Below are 22,271 nucleotides of genomic sequence, written 5' to 3'. Positions count from 1 at the left end.
ATAAGATTTAAACGCACAAGGCAAGTACTAATTCACAAGCTACAAGTAATCCATGATTAACAACTTGGAATTGAATGCGAAATCAAATCAGATAGTGGAAGGACTAGGATACTTGGTTACTGACCAAAAAAGTTATTCTAGGCAATTACAACTCGCAAGGAACTACATAGTGCACGCGTGTATAAGTTATTCCGGGTAATTTCCGCCCACAAGGTACTACCTAGCGCGCACTTCATATGACTAAGGAAACTCTTGTCGCCGTACTAGAGCCAAACTTTAGCCAACACATGTATATTTTCTTTATAAGCCTTCCAAAATTAAAAAGTTCAAAACTTATGCAAAATCAATAAGTCAGACCAAACTTATATCAAATCAAATAATGCTTAGGAATCACTTTCCATGCACAAGTAAGGTTGAATCCACACAAATCATGTCCTAGAGTTTCAAGTCTACAATAACATTTAAAATGTCGAATCTTCAATGTGCGATTCGTTATACGCTATAACAATATTATTCCAATATCGAAAACGTAATCTCATCCAAACAATCCCTAATTAATATATGTTAAACAATATAGTATGGTCATTACATAAACCAACTCAAAATCTTAATTAGGTCATTGGAACAGCAAAATAGAATTTAATTAAAATACAATTATTAAATCTCTAGATTCTAAAACAACTCCAAATGGCCCCAAATTGATATATACTAGTGAACAAGTTCTAGACATTACAATTATCAAGTTAAAAACTCAATCAAATCAATGGAATCATTAAATAGATTTTAATTAATTCATTTAATTTAAAATCTCTAGATTTCAAGACCTATCCAAATGATCTTAAATTAACATAGGTTAAAGAGCATACCAATGCCTACTTTAATATCACATTACAAATTGATTTCATGCTAGTTCCAACCATGTGAATTAAACTTTCATAAAAGAAAATTATTAAATAAAAGTTACAATATTTAATCAAATACTACCAATTTAAGATATGTTAATAAACATATCAAGGCCTAATTTACTAGCATGCCACAATTTAATTCTAAGTTATATACAACCATGAGAATTAAATTTAAAATTTGAACAAAGTCATGCTAGTTGTATATGCTTATAAAGCACTCAATACAATATTAATATAAACTTAAGATATCCCTTACCTTAATTTGAGATAAAAATCTCAAAAGCCACCAAATGGAAACTGCCCCGAATTCGACGATACTTCGGGGTTTTGTCGGGGACAACAAGGTGCACATTAAACTCCAAGGAGGTCACACCAAATTCCAAACTTGGTTTCAAACCCGAACTCAAAAAATGGCCAAAACCGGATCCTAATAAAGGGGAAATGATCGCCTCGTCAAGGCTTATGATAAATACAAAGGTACTACGGCATTTATTACGAGGGAAGAGGTCGGAAAAAAAAAGAAGAAGGGTGGTAGCCCCTTGGCTGCCATGGTTGCCGGCCAATAGAGAGGAAAGAGAGGAGAAATGTTTGACTTTTCTTTTTAGAACCCCCTATTTATAGAGAAACCTTAAAAGTGTTCCGAATAGGTCTCGTCGGGTCCGAAAAAGTGGAATTTGACCAGGCGCGCTCAAATGGCAAAACATCGTGAATGAAAAAAACCTGAAATGAGAAAAAATGAACAACGGAAAAAATGGAGTCGAAAATTAAGTCCCGAGTAGAGAGATATGCCCCAAACAAGTTTGGCGCTAACTCGGGCCGAAAACCCTAAAACTAGGGAGATTGACCGCAAGACAATTCTAAGAGTACACAACTCGACGAAATGTGAAAATGAATCCCGTACAGGGATTCAAGCCCTAAGGAGACACTTCGCAATTAACTTTCATTAATTGCATAAAGGCCCCTACACAAAAAGATAACTGCACAAGTGACCCAAATGAAAATATTTTCCAAAAGATATTTTCTTAAAACCCCCCAAATCAAAATATCTTAAAAAGATATTTATGAAAAATACCCCAAGAAACGAAAATGTTTCTGAAGAATCTTTTCATCCAAACCCCTACGGGAAAAAGAGACAACTGGCGAGCTTTTCTCTAAAAGTAAAGTTATGCCTTTCAAGGAAACCAACAAGAATGCAAGTATGTGAAGTCAAAAACCAATTCCGAACATGAAGAGTTGGTTATGCGAAAGGAAATTTTAACGAAAAAATTTAATCCGTAAAAATGGAGAAAAAGGAAAGGAAGGAAAATGACCAGATCATTACAGTAGTCATTAAAAATATATTTAAAAACCTAATCACTTACGGTCTTCTGCGATAAGCAATAAGCAACACTCCCCCACTTATAAATTTAGTCTTTACCGCCTTAAGCTGTATATTAAAATATTACAAAAGGCAATTATATTTTTTAAAATTACTTACCTTGCATTCAACACTGAATTAGGAAATCAAATAGCCCTTATAGTTTTTGGTAGCTTAAGAGAAAAAAAAGAAATGCTTTTATTTACTTTATGTGTGTATGTAGATTTAGAGGGAGAAATTAAGAGAAAAAAAAAAAAAAAAAATCAGTTTTAGCTTTAGAGAGAAAAACAAAGATAAGTTGCTTCTTCAATGAAAGTTAATTATATATATATTCTTTCTTCTTATTTTTATTTATAGGAACTGTTTTAACAATAACACTAGTTATTGGGACAATCTGTGTCTAAAAATATTCAGGTCATTAGATTGGGGACTTGCCTATTTAACATCCAATCAATTTATAACCCGTAATAAATGAATTGATAATTACTGACTAACCTGTTTAAAATAGTCATAAATGGATTGATAATTACTGACTAACCCGTTTAAAACACGTCCAAAATCATAAATACATTGATAATGGTTTGCTGACCTATTATTGACTATCCTGTCTAAAACCCACCCAAAACCACCTAATTGCTTATATGTTTAAAGCATAGATTTTAATTCTTTTTATTTTTATTTTTATTTTTATTTTTTATGAATAATGATATTTGAACAGAAGAGTTTGGCAAAATTACTATATCTACCATATTTGATTGATCATTAATGCATGAAATAAAAAATTGAAGGTCCCACTTCTTATATTTGGCATTAATGGACCAATAAGATATAATAAGTCTAACAATTCTACAAAACTATTCTGTTTATATATCATTACTTTATTTTTATTTATTTTAGAATGCTCTTCAGTAAGAACTTTAATTATGGAAGTAATGTTCACCCAAGTAACTTGTTCAACCTGGATTTTTAAAAACTTGAAGAACCCAAAAAAGTCAAATAAATTCTTATGGGATGGCATGGAATAAAGTTTACTGGGTCTTTAGCTCGACCCGGGCTGCAATACCTCCCTACCCGCCCAAGTCCCATACATACCACAAAAAAGTTAGTGATATTGATATCAACTCATGCCATCCAGTGAAGAAGAAATGAAAGAAACTTATATTATTTAATTTTATTTTTCAAGGCTAGAAATGTTAGATGTTAGATTAATAGATGCCAAGAGTCAAAATTTAATACTTCAAAATTAATGGGAGATATTAATCCACTGAACTAGAGGCAATAACCTTATATTATTTCACTACACGAGCACAAAGATAGTTATAGTACTTCAAGAAAAATACCTAGTGTTAGAACCAGAAACTTTTAACTATAAAATGAGAAGACACCACTCATGAGCCAATCTTATATCAATTTCACATCACTATCCTTCCTCTTCCCTCACTGAACATAGAATACACAACATTTCCACCATTTCTGATAACTTTAAACCATGTCCGCCTTTTTTTTATTATCCACAAATAAAAAAAAACTCGACTAATTACCGTTTGAAAGTTGAAACATAAAACCAATATAAATCACATGCTCTGATTTTTATGTCTGTTTTTTTGTGTTGGTACTCAACAAACTAAGACAAGCTACCAAGGTAGTCAATCATCAAGTAACCATGTATAAACACTCGGAACTAAATCAATTGCAAGCAATAAAATCAACAAATCTTGAACAAAAACCCTATGAAACCCACAAAACAAAAGTTTTTCTTGGTTACACTCATGTCTATGCTTTATGGAAGCATTCAATTTATACATGTGCACGTGCAAATATATTACCTCAATACAAATATTTACTACGACATAAAGCATCCACATCATATTCAATTATGCTATCTTCTCTCCTTTCAAATCGAATGTCTCTCAAGACACAAAAAAAAAAAAAGAAAGAAAGAAATTCAATATGAGTGCGTTTCTTCTTTTAAAAACCTTATAATAGCTTATCTGCTAGTGTAATTGAGACCAGGATTGCAAATTGGGTGGAACGAATGAGTTCATAACTTGATGTAAATGATCATCACGCTAACTAGGAAAAAAATGATTATCACGCTACATCATAGATAAAATAACCAATTGTGCACATGATACTGATCTAGTTTGTGAACCAGTATCTCCTTGAGCTTTTTGTAATTCCCTTATTCTATTCTAAAAAACAACACTGAATAAATGAGTATTGGACTATCATAAATAAAATAAATGAATAAAATAATCATACACCATTTATTTTCTGGGGAAAATTAATATAAGAATAATATACAATACATCAGCTAGTGCTACCAGATAGCTCTCCAGAGAGTGCGCTTCCATATGATACTGATCCAGTTTGTGAACCAGTACCACCTCGAGCTTTTTGTAATTGCCGCATTCTGAAAACATCTTTGGGCAACGGTTGGCTCTGGACAGTTGCAGTTTCATCATCTTGCCCTACAAATGATAAGGGCACCTTCTAGTTCTCAGTATTCATACAACGCATAACTAAGCAATGACCTTTTGACATGACTCATGAGCAATTTATTGTCTACCATGTACATATCAGTATTCACGAGGTCAAATTACCATTAGATTTCTAGTTTAAAATTTTTTAAGTCCAAACAAGGGTAATTTACACAGACCTTCCCTAAGGTTTGCCAAGATTATAAGGACCTCCCCTCTGGTTTGGGAATTTACACATACCTCCCCTAAAAATGAAACTAACCTATATGGACCTCCCCTCCTAGTGACGGAGGTCAAATGGACTATGGACCTGTTTGATTTACTAAAATGCCCTCAAGTTATTATAGTAAATGACTGAACTGCCCATATTCTTTCATATATATATATATATATATATATATGCATATGTGGCTCAATTTCTCTCCTCTTAGACTCTCCATCTTCAAAACAGCCGCTGCCACACCTCGACCACCACCCACCGGTAAACCACCACCATCAATTTGTATTATGGGTAGATGTGTATTCTAATTCTCTATACGTTATGTATTTTATATTTGCAAAATGACTCATATCAAATGGAGAGCCGTTGAATCGCCCCTGAACGACCATGGCATATGGAGAGCCGTTGAATCGCCCCTGAACGACCACAACATATGGAGAGCCGTTGAACCGCCCCTGCGTCTGATTGCGATCTCGTTCTCTTCAATTTGAAATCAGCAGCTTGTTGTACCTCTCTTCTAAAGCAGAGGAGGTTTATTGTTCCACTAAACTCTACTCTATTAGGGTTTACTTTGTTTTGCTTGCTCCGAAGAAATTAGGGTTTTTGTTTGTTCAAATCCATCTCTATAGGGTTTTGTTTGTTCAAATCCATCCCAGTTTCTTTCAAATTCAAGCGATGAATTGGAAGAAGAAAATGTCAGATTTCCTACCTCATGATGTGTTCATCGACGTCCTCACTAGACTACCCATCAAAACCCTCGTCCGGTGTGCCTATGTCTGCAAATCGTGGTACTCTTTGTTCACAAACCCTAGTTTTATCACCACACACCTCAATCGATCATCCATTGTGAACAACAACAACTTTATACTAGTTCGAAGCCACTCTGTTGATGATTGGAAAGCAGTGCATAACTAACTACTACGGTCCGAAAATGGAATGTGGTGTGATAATGCAGAGCTTGAGCTTCACTGAAGTGCTATAGAAACCCTTTTTTTGAGGATAATCGGTTGCTGCAATGGCCTCGTGTACCTTTCCAATGATTTGCATGGCTATCGGGAGGAGCTCTATTTATGGAATCCATCAATTCAGAAGACGATGGCCCTTCACCCATTACGGGTCAAGCTTCGATCACACGGTCCTTTTATGCATACCGTTGGATTTGGCTTCGATTCAACAACTGATGACTACAAGGTTATCAGGATTGTGTATTACTGGCCACCCAATGATTTTAAACCTCTGGAGATTGACATTTTCAGTCTGACCACATGCACATGTCAGAACAATAATTTATAGGGATAAGGGTACTATGGGTTTTTAACTTAATTAAGTGGATGACATCAGCAGAATTCGTTGTTGACTGGCGTTGACCGTAACGGAAAGGAGAACCGTATAGGATAGTTTCATTTTTAGGGGAGGTCAGTGTAAATTCCCAAACAAGAGGGGAGGTCCGTGTAATTATGGCAAACCATAGGGGAGGTTTGTGTAAATTAATGCAAACCATAGGGAAGGTCTGTGTAAATTACCTTCCAAACAACTATTTCAAATCTCCTTTTACCACTAGAGATTGGACATTAAGATAACTCTAAAACTCAAACGATAAACACTAACAAGATGCTGGTGTCCAACACTCATACGACGTCTAGCCGTCAACTTTATGTGACACAAATGCTGACTCAGACATGTTTATGTGTACACCATGTCCATAATTAATTAAGGTTGTTCTGGCCTCATAGAATAGGTCTATTGGAGTCAAAATTGTAATTATAGTACTTGCAAGCACAGAAATTGACTTGTAACATGGATAAGAATTAGCCAATACTTTCAGTGGATAGGAGGTTTGAAACATACTCTCCAAATCTTTCCTTTTCCCAGGCAGTCGGCCTCTTGCTTGTTTGAAAGACGAACCACTTGGAATGGGATGAGACTTGCTTGATCCAGAAAGGTCACTTGTACTCGGGGCATGGCCAGCTTGCAATTGCATAGATGGAGCTACTGATTTGCCACTTTGCCCCACTAGTATGTTGCTTTGCAAACATATTGACAATACAAAATCAACATCCGGTGACGGACCTAGCATTTTCACCAATAAACTATAAAAAATTAGACACACCCAATAGCATAATTCACTCTCATAATATTGCACATCAGTGGATATGATCATATTAATGTAACCTATTTATCATTAATGATTAATCATGCAATTTCAGCTACCAGACTTAAATATTGGGCAAGCTGACAATTGAAATTAGCGTATTGGGAACTTGTACAAGATTATTGCATCATTGCCAGATAAGATTCATGAAAATGGAGAAGTGAGATGTTCAAGTGGATTGCAAAACAATCACTCGTTATTACAACAAAAAATACACATCTTTCTGTAATTAGCAAAAGGAAAACCCTTAGCTTTTATTTATTGAAAAAAAAAAAAACCCTTAGCTTTTGTACTTAATTCTAAAAAAATAAAAATGAAAGTATCTTAAAGCCTTATTTGAAACTTCTATTTTATTTTTTATTTGTCCAAGGAAAGGCTACCAAGTACCCAGTGTAGGGTGTCCCTCCCCCTGCCCATGGATCCAACAACCAGATGGTGGAATTCAGTCCCAGCTCTTTGGCACTGCTGTTTAGACTTCACTAGCAATGCCAGTAAAGTCTTCTGTGAAGATTTGCTTAAGTTCAAAGGCATACTTTTTCACCTTAGCAATCAATACAGGTAGCTTTTTATGCAATAAGGCAAACAGACGCAATACCAGAAATTACGAATGCCCTATAAAATAAATAATTGTGGATTGTTGATCTGCCTTACTTAGAGTAGTTAGGTTGTGTACACACTCAAAAATTAATATGGAAAGTATATATACTGATACAGCCTCACAATTTAGAGAGAAAAATAAATGTAACTGAACCAGTAGTGAAGTTTTAGTGATTACCCTCTACAGCAGGCAAATTGGCTATAAATGCTACCAATGCAGGTGGTGTTGCTTTCAAAAATTCATTAGGTGCATTGGATGTCCCACAACCATTTAATGCAGGACTCATGGTGGACATGATACTTGAATTAGCAGGAAGTCCAGGTGCAGTTGTGCCTGAAAAAGAATCAGAAAGTACAGACAAGTCAGGCAGGCTCCAGAAGAAAGAGTTTTTTTTTTTTTTTTTTTTTGTGAAAGGAAAAAGAAAAAGCTATACTTTAATGTTAAATGTATAACCATGAACATGCAATCTAATGATCTAAATCACAATGGAACATTCTGACCCTTGATACTTTTCTTGGTGAAACCCAACCAAAAAAAAAAAAAACAAAGAAGCAAAAGCTTATGGAACCCATCTTTCGAATGCTTATGTTTCAGTTTAGAACACAGAAACCAAGAGATACATCTTTTCACTAGGTTATATTTGACATTGAATTCACACTAAGGCCAATAAATCAGTAATCAGTAGTGTGTGATAAAATCATTTGTTTTGCTTTAACATTTGGATTCCAACACATCTCCGTGCTTGATGTACTGAACTGTGATAACAGGGAAAAAGTTTATCCAGTAGCACCGAAACCATTGCTTCATATTAAAATTAACTTGTTTGGGTTTTTTCTCCTCCTATATGCATGTATGAAATACAGAATCAGGTATATTAAAGGACTTAGAGTCAAATTCATAGACTTGCACTAAAGTTGAACACAATAGCATATGATGCAAATCATTCTTTCCAATAGTGTGTGATTAAAGTTGACTATTCCCTTTGGAAACACACAATAAAAAATCTTGATCTCACTCTTGTAATTTTCTGAAATGTTAATTTTCCAAAATATTCTCCTCATTCCATTAATTTCAAAATATTTGCAGGACTTTCATGGGATTCCAGAGATTTGTACAACTTAACTCCACTTTTGATGTTAGCAAACTACACATCGGTGTCAGAATTCAGAACCTACTGCCCGAATCGACACTAGAAATGCATGAGTCTGTCATAATAAAAATGCTAGGCACATAAACAACAAAGAAGATACATCATACCAGGCTTTTGCCTTGGATCATAAATCAACATCCTTGAAGTATCTGGATAAATAACTTTTACTGAGGGATTTGAATTGGTTTCAAGTGCTGAAAGACCTTTATCTGCAACCCAGAAGAGAATGATTTACCCAGTGAGAACCAAACACCAACTCTAATGAGAGATCAAATTTGAGATTAAACACAATAGTACCTATAAAGCCAGCCCCAATAGTTTGAGCAGGGTTCTCAACTTTCTTATCAATGTTTTTAGAGAGCCACTGAAAAATAAAAAGAAAGATGAAGTACAAGAATCTAGAACAAATAGATGAACATATACTAAAATAATCTCATAAGAACAGCACATGGTAGCAACATACATCTTCTTTTTTTTCCCTAGTTAGCAACATACATCTTTATCTCCACATTTTTAATTATGCATTGAGACCACAAGAAAGATGTATATTACACACACACACACATATTTATATGAACATATATAGAAGCTAAATAAAATTCTCTCACTCATCAGAAACAAAATCCTTAAAACATATGATTGCATGGACTCTTAAGTGCATGTTCAGCCTGAGAGTGTGTCTAGGACCTGTCATTAACAGAATCCAAGCAAATTTACTACCAAGAGACAAAAGCATTTCCTTAAGGTAAAGTGAAGTGCTCTAGTAAATTGGTGCCCCTAAAATGGGTGCTTCACTATTTCGGTGGACTCCAAACTCATAGAATCCAGCAAATCTACTACCAAGAGACAAAAGCATTTCCTTAAGGTAAAGTGAAGTGCTCTAGTAAATTAATGCCTCTAAAATAGGTGCTTCACTATTTCTGAGAACTCCAAACTCATATCTCAATTATACTGTGTCCAGTACTGCCTTCATACACTTTGAAGTATCCAAATTATACACCAATCACTGACAATGAATAGTGCCACATCCCACCTATGGAAGTTCCACACTATGAAAATCTCTCCACCACTTCAAGTTGTTGAGCACTGGAATTTTAAGTGCAGCACTTCAAGCTCACGTACCGAAGTTTCAACTTTGACCGATCCATAACTTCTCAAACCTGTCAATGGTCTCTAAACATGTTTATTTGGAATAATCCTATTCAAGCTGACTCAACGTCCCAACTCCCAGTTTGGACCTACATAGGAAACTTCTATGTTCCATTCATCCTATAAATTGCCACCGATATATGATATATCATTGAGTATCAAACTTGAACTTTGCCAATACGGAGAATTATGCTATATTGGGCTGAATCTGACACTGAGAGACATAACTATGGGACTGAAGAGGGATGAGGAACCCCACTGATCATGGCCAAGGTTTTAAAATGCAGTCGCAGCTGGGGTGGCACGTTAATAGGTGTTGTACATAATGGGTATGGGCCATTGCGGTCGTAAAAATTTTCAACACTAAGCAAGATCAAAACAAACTGAGATGTGACTTTTAATTCCAGAATTCAATAAATCATGTTTTAATGATTTTTAATGAATTTATTGAATATTCATATGAGTAATGGCCTATAAATTAAATTTTAAGGCGTTGTCAGCAGTATCAGTGTAATAGTTTGTATTTTGCACTAAATCTCTTGCGAAAACAGTAACATTTTTTCTGGCCTAGATCCCAGCCTGACTCAGACTCGGCCGAGTTTTGAAATCTATTGTCTTAGCTATAAATGATGAATACTAGACACACTGTGTATCGGCCAAGCATTAATTATCCCACAAGGCAAGTACATTTGCAAGAATAAAACTCAGAATTAGACAGGAGCCCGCACAAGCATGAATCGTCTTTATTGTGCTACTAGTAGAATTGAATATATGAAAACAACTATGTATGGATCACTATCATCATCATCATCCTTCCCTTAATACCACATGGATATTAATTCAATTAAATTATATCATTTGATAGAAACAATTATGAAAAAAAGAAGAAGATGCAAATAGACAATGAGGCTGGAGAGTGGAGAATCCCATCATTAAGTTTCATCAGTGCAATTTTTCGCCCAAACTCGCAATTTTTTAGCATATAAATCATTCAGGAGAAAAAATAACGACTTGGAGAATTAAAGTAAGCAATATATGACTTCCGTAAATTTAGTTATTCAAATGGTAGAACAATGTAACAGTGAAGAATAACTGAGTGACATTGTTATTTTTCACCCAATTTCGCAAAATGGGATATATTAATTTTATTTTTTATTTTTGCCATGGAACAACAAAAACTTCATAAATGCATTATAGCCTCATATTCTTGTATTCTTGAGATTTTGATGAATCAATTTACTTACCTTTACCAACAAAAAACGAAAAAAATCATAAATGCATGCCTAGGTGTTTAATAAAACCTTCGTCAATACTGCATATAAGTAGCACACTTGACTACTTTGTAGCTGACGTAGCGGATCAATGAAAGCAATTAAAATAAATAAGAATAGCAAAGTATTCTTTAAACACTCAAATCCACGAGAAGAGGTTGAGAGAAACTCTCAATTTTTTGATATTGATAAAAGTAATAACTGATCCCTAAACTATTACAATAACATGTATTTATAGGCCTAAGCAAATCTTAAACTATATAGGAAATTAAATCAATAGAAACTTTCCTAAAACAAACACAAAACTATTTAGGAAATTAAAACAATGAAAACTTTCCTAAAACATATACTAAACTATTAAATTAAAACATGAGAACTTTCCTAAAACAGAAAATGCACTGTTCACATGTACTACATCATTAGCATAATACAAGAACCGATAGAAGATGTGAAAGGACTATATGCATAGTTGTCACAACATTTAAACTACCAATAAATCGTTCAAATTGAAAATGAAGTTACCTCTTGTCGGGCCAAATGATCTAAATCCTTGGATGAGCAAGGCCAAAGATCCATGAAACTATAACGTGATACCACATCTTGAAGGGAACTCTCTAACGCTGATGCTCCCTCTTCACCACTTCTAGAAAGAGCCTCTTTCCTTCTTTGCTCAACCTGTTTCAGGATAACTGCAGTTAAAGTTCATACCTGAGAAACTGAAACTTACAGTAATTCTCCGGTCTCCCACTGATACTTATTCAGGTTCTTAATTCATCATATATATTTATACCAACCTCCAAGTTAACAAATGTCTCAAATTCTGTAGTGTGTAAGGCGCACAATAATAAAATTGCCAAAAGCATATATAGGGCTGAAGAAGCTAGCTAGATATCTACTAGTCACTTTATCTGAATAGACTAGTGTACGCCTTGCTGATTCTTTGATGTTAACCATCATCTACTAGAACTTCATATATAATTCAAAGAATATATGACTGAGACAATGCTCTAATTATTGTTCTCCTCGAGTTGCAACTTTATTTCTCAGCAGAATTTCATTTTTTTTCCTAAAAATTGGAAGAATTTTCATTTCTTATAACATCTATTTACTGATATAGCTGAACAAGAAGAGTCAACAGCTGCAGACTAATCAAAATTGGAGCAACTACTTAATGTTGAGAATGTATAAATAAATGGACACCTATATAGAGGGAGACAAAAAAGAAGAAGACATATAACACTAATACTGTTAGCTTATATGCCCAAGCCCAAAAAGAACAAAGCATAAACATGGCAATATACGAACACATACAACCAGTACTCTCGAACGCATACTTCCAAATCAAATATGCTTATAGGTTACAAAATACTCTCTTAAATCATATGGCTTCCAGGCCCCAAAAGAGGGGGGAAGGGAATGTTCTAACTCTCATCTCTCTCTCTCAATATAATGTGTGTGTGTACAGTTCTGTATCAATGAGGTCCTTTAAATTCAGAAAAGCCTATCCCATGTCTTGGATAAATAAAATAAAATAAAAAACAAAAAGTAAAAAAGAAAAAAATCTGGGTGGTAACAGCATGTCTGACAGTATCACGAAGTCATCATTATTGCCTTGTTTGACATGCCTAGAAATATGTTTATGTTTAAGAAATGGCAACCCTAGCAAGAACTACTATATTTGATAGTATCTGTCAGAAGAATGTTAATGTAAAAAACTTAAGGGGATAATTAAGTGAAGTAGCTTAACTTAAAAAGATGACAACCAATGGTTCACATTCTTTTAATCTACAAAGTCAAGTCCGAACGAAAATAAAATTCCAAGGAATGGAACAAGAAACATAAACTAAAAGATGACACAACAAAATATAGCACTTACCTTCAACATGCTCGCAAGATCTCCATATGTTTGCTCAAAATGGGTGAATCTTTTCCAAACCTACAAAAAATAATAAATCACGACAATTCATCAAAATATCAAAGAGCAACAAAAAGAACTGGAAATGAATGCCAAGGATCTCACAACACAATTATGAGATGGAGAAGTAGAAAGATTTTAAAAACTATTATCAAACAATTTTCCTTAGGGTTAAACAGGGTGTTAGTATTAAGCCTCTGATGCAAATCAATAATGGTACTTTAGTTAGGATTGAGGCAGTCAATGGTGCCTTGAAAAGTGTCAAAGTCTATAAAGTAGTAACTATGGTGAGGAAATCTGAATATGTCTTGGAAATAGAAGTTGTTATAAATGTTCTGTGTGTAGTCCAAAAGTCAGTCTAACGAATTGAAGAGTCATTAATGGTCTTATTATAAAAAGGATAGACCTCTATATCTGTTGTAACCAAGTCTTATCAATATCAATTTTAGTTATTTTCCGAGTATAAACTTCTCCCAAGGCTGGTGCCTAGTTGGAGTATTTCTAGTCTTCCTTGCTACTGTAAGAAGACTCGTGTTCATTTCCATTTGCTTCAGCCTCAAGGCTGGTGCCTAGTTGTAAAGAGAACAACCTGACTTCAAAATCAAAGGAACATCTGAGACAGATTACGTTGTGAGCCTTTTCATCACAAAATTACGACTCAAATAGAAATCTACATTTGCTAATCTTTAACTTTTAAACGGTGGAAAATTTTATATAACCATTTGAAGATTTACGATAAAAGGATATTGTAGTACATATGCGCAAGGATTCAAGACATGGGCATGCAAAATTTTAATTCATTTCTGCTTATATCAACTCAGATTACAATCTGAGTTGTTATAATTCAATGAGATTTGATGCCAAATCACAGAAAATTTCAAACCCATTATTGTTTGTCAGAACTAGAGCAGTCCACAAAAAAATTATTAAAAAATAAAATCAAAGAAAGAAATAATTAAAAAAGACTGTCTTGAACAGAAGTTCAATCACTAGATTCTATGATTTTTTTTCCCTGGTCACACAATGCACTTGGGTAGACTTGAACCCTCTACCTTTCACTTTTAAAGGAGAGAAGTACCACTAGGCCGAACAAGGGAAAAAAAAAAAAAAAAAATGCACCACTAGGCCAAAGGCCTTTGTCACTACTCACTAGATCCTATGTAATTTATAATTACAAAATGCATCGAACCAAGTAGAATGTTCATCCTTAATTTACCCATATTTTTAAGGTCATTTTTTCAGTTTTATGTTTGAAATAACCAAAAAAAAAAAAAAAAAAAAAAAAAAACAAAACAAAACAAAAAAAAGAAAAAAAGAAAGTGATATTTAAGGGTACTAGATTGTGTGCTCCTGTAAAATTGATTTTCAGCCAAAAGGAAGGTGATAGGACAAGGACACAGACATGGCAAGGATAAAAATAATAATATAATTTTTTTATTATATATAAAAAAGTATTTTTTTTTTTCTCGATTTCTAATCCGCATTCATAAACATAACCCATTTAAATTAGGACCACTAGATAGCCCATCATCATCCTTGCCCCTTTCCCAAATTAATGGGGTCGGCCACATGGATTCTCTTTCTCCAGTCTATTCTATAATGTTTCAAAGTCATTTTTAATTACTCCATCTCATGTTAGTCAATAGGACCCCATGAAAAAAGAACTGATGCTCTCCACCAAACATTCAAAAGTAGCACCAACCACCACCTCTTCAGCAGTTCAGCTAACACGAATTCTTTTGTTTCAAAAACATCTTCAAACTCAACAAGGTTCAAAGTCAATGCAGGGAAACAAACGTGTAAAGAACTAAAGTTGTGCCCAGAACCATCCTACAAAATATAGCGCAATTATCTCCATAAAGCAAATGAGAAATCATCCCTCCCCCTACCACAAAACCACTAATCAGATTACTATTGAAGCTTTTGGACCAGCCTAATAAATGATTCAATAACAATAATAGAAAGCAAGGATTCCTCCACCAGAAGGGTTTAGTAAGTTCAAATTTGATGGGCAATCCCTTGTAGTTCTGGTGCAAACAGATATTCCTGATATATTTTTACAACTGGTTCAATTGATATTATCACAGAGCTTTTGGCTTATTTAGTTGTTCCGAGAGGCTCAAGATAGGGGTTCATTCAATAACTTTGTCGAGGAAGACTGATCAACTAAAATCAAACGTGTTATGGTTTCTCTTCTGGCTTTTAGAGATACTATCATCTTGAAAACAATTTTGGATCGTCTCACCACCATTGTTAATTTGTAACTCTAGGAGCTCAAGTTAAGATCACATGTCAATTTGAGACCATTTCATCATTCTAGTTATAAGCATGAGAGATAAAATAGAAAAACGAAAGAGAAAGAGAGATGCAATCAACTGCAAATTAGTGCCAGAAATCTTCAGAATTCTGAATATGTTATCGCCTCCTCCAACAAATATAGCCCTAGAAAGAGCAGTTATTCAAATTCATAGGTGAATCCACATTCTCAATACTCTTTGTATGATAATGATATTTCTTTCGTTCACGTTTTGTTTTATATGTTTTTTGGTTGTTTATTTTACCCTTTTTTCTTTTTTCATTTTTTTTTTTTTTGGCGTCGGTTTTCGGCATATCAAAGCAATTATCACACAAATAGGTAACTCTTTCTCTCTGCATACACATGTTTGAAACATCTAACAAATGTTTGAAGGAAATTGAATTCTGCAATTTATTTTTTGCCATTAATGATTTCCTTCTGTCCTATTTGGAGTATCCCACAGGAATATGCATAGTTGGGGTCAGTCTAAAATTGAAATTGAAATTTATTTTTTGCTGCAATTCGTACTTTGATGACAATGTAAGTATTTCTTTGAGACACACTGTACGATGATGTTAGTTTCTAATGCCTAATAAGTTGAAAGAGAAACGCTATTTGAACTGCTATTTGTCAATGGGAAGGATCATGTTAGAACTCAAACACAAAGTATCCAGGTTGCAGTTGATACACACAGAACAATTCAGGGTTTTTATGTGAACATAAAAACAAATAAAAAAACCAGTACCTCTACGGATTCCTTTGGCGGGAGCAAGCTCAATGCACGTTCAAATAAAGCCCGAATATTTCTATCATCATTCAGACGAGACAGAAAATCTGCATATCTGCAAAATTAGGTCAGGACGTGGAAAATGCTGTGGAAAGGCCAGATAGAACAGCATATCATAGATACATAAATAAGGAAACTGTAAGTCGTATATATGAGTGAGGGTGGGTTGGGGGATTGTAGGGGATAAAGTTTTAAGTGTTAGATACTTGCAAGCACAATGGTTGTCTAACATTCAGTATTTCCAAGATTGATGCACCAGACACAACATACCCAAGACAGGCACCTATATTCAGGATAACATGGCATTTAATGGTATATAAGTTCAAAGTAGTGACTGCCAGCACCCAAACATTTCAGTTCCTATAGATTATAGGACTCAAGACTAGAACCAATGGCACACACTATATAAATATTTTAAATCAGGAGAAGCAGGAAACTCACTCAAGAATGTACCCAGGCTCGTGCATGAACCGTTTCAACCCTGCTTCAAAAACATTGTGCGCTATCTGCATGAATCTACGGCAATATCAATAATAAGCTCCATCTATAGATATTCCTTATCAATTGTTAATAAAAGCAATAAGAGAAGAGACGAGAGAAAAACATGTGAGATAGAGCTTAACCATTGGGAGGGTTGTCTCCTCTATTTACAGTTCTAAAGACTAGAACAACAAAATTATCCTTATTACATAAAACCACAGCTAACACTTTTGACATTCCCTTGAGCTAGACACAGATTTTCCATCACGCCCAAGTAGTTTACGTTACTCTATAAAAAAGTGAGTTAACTTGCTTAGTGGGGACAAAGGCTAATGCTCCAGAGTTTTTTACTAATGAGCAACAGAATATGAGCCGCTTTACAGAAAATAACACCTAATTCCTAATTGATGTTCAGATTTAACTTAGGTTGTAAAAATCCTCTTTCTCGTCATTATATCTCGTACTAGGTCCACCTATATATGTTCGCTTCTCTCATACAATGATAGATTAGACATCTAATAGTTATAAAACATGTTCACAGGTGAGTCTCCGCAAAAGCAAGCTAACCCAAATCATCTCAAACATCACCAAGTATGCATCACAATACCCACATCAAAAGAACTAGAAGGCCCGAGTACGAGACCATTTCCTAGACCTCTCTTGAGGTTCCTTAAGATGCGAGTTACAGCTATTGAATTTTATCCTTGGACTCTACATAAACAGCTAACAACCTTAGCAGTAAATGCAACATCCAGACTAGTCAAAGTTACATATATAAGTTTCCCTACCAATGTTCCATAATGGCCACAATCATGAAATAATTGGCCTGTATCTTCTTCAAATTTGACATTAGGATCCATGGGCGTTTCAAATGGTTCCTAAAAGTCCCATTTGACATGCCATGCCTAAATTATAAGAAGCATAGGTCAGTCACACCAGCATCATACATGAGCTTACTGGATGGCTACATCGCATTTGGATGGCATGCTTTGTGTCTAGAGTGTTCCATTGCAATATACCTAAAATATTATGGTAGATAATAATGGCATCTGTTATGACAAACGCAGCGAAGTGAAGAACAAATCACGAAACACGAAAGAAAAATAAACACGCTTCAAACAAAAACAAAAAGACTTAGCGTGGTTCGACAAGTTGTGTCTACGTACACGGTGAAGATCCGGCAAAAGGTTTCACTATGCAAAAAATCTAGAGATTACAAGTTTCAGCCCCCCAAACCTTAGTTCTCACTCTCTTTTCTGTGATTTTCAGCGTCTCTCAATATCCCATTACAAACCCTAAATGCTCTTATATATCAGGCTACAAGAGAGTACTAAATAGGGTCCACAACCAGCAAGCAAAAACGGGTCAAAAAAATTTCCTCGGGGGTCGCAGGGTTGAAAATGGGTCGACCCAGAACAAAATTTGGGCCACAACATCTCAGTATCTAGTAACAAGAGTAGAATTCTCTAGAAGTTTATGGAGTGTCATAGTGCCTTGTGTATCTTAGATAACAAGCATAACAATAATCTTAGGCATGGCATGTCAAATGGGACTAATCAGAAGCGCAAGAAGAAGAAGATTTCAAGAATACATTATGTGAGCATTGAGGTCAGTGGCAAAGCCATGCAAGTTTTGGTGGACACGGACGCCACCACTTACAGGCCTACTACCTCGAAGGGTTGCTTCTCTACTTATATTACTAAAGATTGATATCATAAGATTACCAATCCTAACAATAATCTTATTAAAAGACCGTGTAAAAGTGGATATTTGATATGCATTTATTTACAGTAGCTTAATATGTTGCTGGTTTAAAACAAACATCGTTGACCTTGGTACATCATACATATGGGGAGTAAGGAAGAAGGGGAGGGGGAAATGAGCAAAGACCATCCTATTTCTCTGCAGCTACCTAAATTTGACCACACTAAGACCACTTCAAAGATCTCAGTCAATATAAAGTAACAAAGTACAGAGAAAAGACCTTGCCTTTTTATTTGGAGGAAGTTTGAAATTATCCCTCTACCCAAATGGAGTAAAGTGTAGGACTGCAATATTTCTTTTTCCTTTTTCTAGGCATATAAAGGAAAGATTGTAATAAAGCATAACCAATGACCTTTGGATCCTTGTCAAGACAGAAAGCCATCATGGCATAAGCAACATAAACATGGTAAGTGCAGTTTGGAGATTTGCGTGCATCTACGAAGTACTTGCGAGCTGCCTCAACTCCTTCAGTTCTTCTAAGAAAGCGAATAAACTGCAGTATCAAAGACCATAAACACTTTTTTAGTCACCAGAAGTAGATAGGAGATGAGTTCTTCTAGAAAACTGAAAGTTCATTGAAAAGCTATGAAATAGGATTTTCATCAAATTTCTCTTCTTCAGTCAACAAACATTCCAAAAATATTATGTATCAGGCTATCAGCCAAAAGAGATAACCAATACATGTCAATGATAACCCTATATGTGGTGTGAACCATAAGTATGATGATTAAATAATGAACATAAAATAAGAACAAAATATGTAGAAAGGAGAAAGAACAATACATGTTACACAGTTCATCAAGGGCAAACCCAGTGCACAGGAATCCCGCTATTGCGGGGTTTGAGGAGGGTCAAATGTACGCAGCCTTGCCTCCGCAATGCAAAAAGGCTATCTCTTTGTGTCGAACCCGTGACCTCCACGTCACAATGGAGCAATTTACCGTTGCACCAGGCTCGCCCTCAAGCTACACAGTTCGTCTTAAAATTAATTAAATAGACCGTTGAACGGAGACGTGGCGGCGGCGGTGGAAGGTGGTGGCAAAAGGCAATGGTGGAGGTGGAAGACGGCGGCGGTGGAGGAAGGTGGTGGCGGAAGGAGGTCGTAGCGACGGCGAAGGCGGCGGTGGCAAAAGGAGGTGGTGGTGGTGGAAGGCGGTGGTTGTGGTGGGGGAAGGAGGTGGCAGCAATGGTGGTGGTGGTGGTGGCCAAGAATTTCATTCCTTGGAATGAATTTTCATTCCATCCGTTTAGAAGTGGAATGGATTTTCATTCCCATTCTAAATGTCATACCAAACAAGGGAATGGTTGGAATGGAATGGCCATGCCATTCCATTCCTGCATGCCAAACTAGGCCTTACTGCAAAATAATGCAAATGGACTCTTGACAACGTCCTTCTAGTTTTTTTTTTTTTTTTTTTTTTTTTTTTTCTCTCCTCTCTCTTTTTTTTTTAAAAAAAAAAAAAAGATTTAAAGAGCCTTTTGGAAGTTCTAGTTTTCTTTCTTTTCCTCTCTCTCTCGCTCTCTCTACCTAAAAAGAGCTTTTTGGAAGGTAAAATAAAGGTAGATGAGAAATATTTTCAAGCTAGCTAAAGCTACGACATTGAATCTACATATACATGAGTGGCTTTGATCCTCAAGGTAATATATATATATATATATATATATATATATATGGGGTACCCTTGAGTGTATACTCTATCGTGTTCTTGCACTAGCCCACACACTCGCTTAACATGCAAGACAAACATCTCCACATCCATGAAACCACTGCTAAGATATCCAGAAAAAGACTAACATCTCCAGCTCAAAACAGCAATCTATCTATTGTGGTACGTACATTGAAAATAATGAATTACTAAGAAATTAAAAATCCATACTTGTATATGTGATAGTGCTGTTGCATTGACACCATCCCCTAAAAGGCTTTCATATATTTTCTTAGCAGGCTGCAAAAAAAATTAACCACATTGGAAACACAAATAACTACGGAAACCAAATGAAAGGAAATCAATAATATGTAGCATTAGTTGTATGTGAACCTGAATTGCTCCACGAGATTCCTCCAACTCCGCATAAGCATATTTCAGCATTTCCGAATCTTAAAATTAAAAAGAAAAGAAAAAATAATAATAATAAGTAATTAAAATTGGAAGACGGAAAAAGGAGACGTGGAATATGAGGGAAGAAGTCTACTCTAGGGCTTCCTAGAGGTAAGTGGGACAAAAACTGTCCAATACCAATATCGACTTAAATATATATTAAAAAAGGCTAGCCCAGTGCACGGGGGTCCCAACACTGAAAGGTCTGGGGAGGGCTACATGTACGCAGCCTTTATATATACATACATACATACATATATATATATATATATATATAAAGGATGACTATAAACAAGAATTATTAAGAGCATTATAAAATTGAATATTCAGGTGACTGAAAAGCATAATGGAGTGCAATAAATACCAGGAAGAGCTTTCAAAGCTCGCTGGAATACTTTGATTGCAGCGTCTATTGAACCACTTTTTGCATGCCATGTGGCGTAGTCATACCATATATCAGGATAGTGATAGAAATACATGAGACACTGGAAAAGGGCACAAAAAGTGAGCAATTTATGAGACATAAAAACATCACACTGATAGGGAACTTTACACCCAAAATGGAAAGTGGCCATGTAACTGATAATCGCACCTGCACACTCAAGCTTACTGAAAAGTGGATAGCAGTGATTTTTTAATTTTTTTGATAAGTAAATAGTAGTGAATGTATATGGCCATATTCAAACAAAGAGTAACTAAAATCTATAAATTGATTAAATACTAGAGGAAAGTAATATAAATTACAATGGAATATATATATATATTATAAAAAGGTAGAGAATTGGAAAGATTGTCCATGTCAAATGAAGGAGTATTCAAACCAATCATCCTGGTATCAGTTTGCATTTACAAAGCTGGTACAGCATCCAGCGTTTGCTTGGTGTGCTACAGTTTTAGCAATTATTACCTTGATAATTTTTTTCTTTTTACATAGGTTTTTAATTTATTTATTTGTTCATTTATGATTGATTTCCAATTACGTCCCTATTCACTTTTAACCTTGCAAGCTTCATTGGGAGTGACGTGCAATTATTTCTTGTTCCATTGTTTGCTTTATTCATATATTGGAATATGACTGCCATATGTACGATCCATAAAAGCCTTGAATAGTTGATCTTAGGTGATGCGTAGAGACCTACTTAGTGAAGAGAGGTGGGACGCCTTCCCCTTCCCAATTTGTACTGCAATCCTCGAACTTGGTTCCCACATGATGATAGGAACAGCCTTATCAAGGAACTAAATAGAGTGGTTTCTTGGCATCTTATATACCAAGTGGTGATTCTTACTAAAATGGAAGCCCACTTACAGATGATTTATGGGCTTCGGATTTTTATATAGTGCAGTCACAATGGACCTTCCGGCTTAAACTTTATCACATGTGAGTTTAAGACTCGAGGGATATTGGAGTGTAAGCCCAGCAACCCTGTATGCGGGGCCATACCAATTAAGCTCTTCAATGTGTCACAGGCATTGATCGTCAAGCAGATTTGCAGCCCATGACATCTTGCCACATCTATGTTTCTATCCCTGTTGAGAAGAATTTGATGCATCGAAATGAAATAACATGTTAATCAACGTCTTGTGTCCATACCAATGCAAATTAGCACCTTAAAAAGTCATAGATGAAATCCCAGTATATTCAATTAAG

The 22,271-nt window shown here is 35.2% G+C and overlaps 1 protein-coding gene across 5 annotated transcripts in view; it reads right to left on the bottom strand.

Moving 5' to 3' along the window:
* Positions 1-4,336: 4,336 nt before the first annotated feature.
* Positions 4,337-22,271, bottom strand: part of LOC132268530 (cleavage stimulation factor subunit 77) — a 37,362-nt gene continuing 19,427 nt past the window's right edge. For 4 of the 5 annotated variants that reach the window (XM_059769364.1, XM_059769371.1, XM_059769377.1 and 1 more), the window contains 13 exons: positions 20,988-21,108; positions 20,564-20,622; positions 20,402-20,470; positions 18,877-19,017; positions 16,722-16,786; positions 16,239-16,335; positions 13,159-13,218; positions 11,805-11,957; positions 9,160-9,226; positions 8,970-9,071; positions 7,890-8,045; positions 6,811-7,032; positions 4,337-4,733 (listed from right to left, as the gene is read on the bottom strand). In XM_059769364.1, coding sequence (XP_059625347.1) covers positions 4,573-4,733; positions 6,811-7,032; positions 7,890-8,045; positions 8,970-9,071; positions 9,160-9,226; positions 11,805-11,957; positions 13,159-13,218; positions 16,239-16,335; positions 16,722-16,786; positions 18,877-19,017; positions 20,402-20,470; positions 20,564-20,622; positions 20,988-21,108 — 1,473 coding nt within the window. In that variant the 3' untranslated portion in view covers positions 4,337-4,572. Of the gene's footprint in view, positions 4,734-6,810; positions 7,053-7,889; positions 8,046-8,969; positions 9,072-9,159; positions 9,227-11,804; positions 11,958-13,158; positions 13,219-16,238; positions 16,336-16,721; positions 16,787-18,876; positions 19,018-20,401; positions 20,471-20,563; positions 20,623-20,987; positions 21,109-22,271 lie in introns of those variants that run through there. The other variant, XM_059769390.1, reaches the window with a different exon arrangement.

Source organism: Cornus florida, unplaced genomic scaffold (assembly GCF_030987335.1).
Source record: "Cornus florida cultivar Cherokee Brave unplaced genomic scaffold, ASM3098733v1 CherokeeBrave_3.0.0_Hap2_Chr01, whole genome shotgun sequence".
Lineage (NCBI taxonomy): Eukaryota > Viridiplantae > Streptophyta > Magnoliopsida > Cornales > Cornaceae > Cornus > Cornus florida.
Note: the sequence above shows the minus strand (reverse complement) of the source record. Positions and strands in the feature narration are given on the sequence as shown.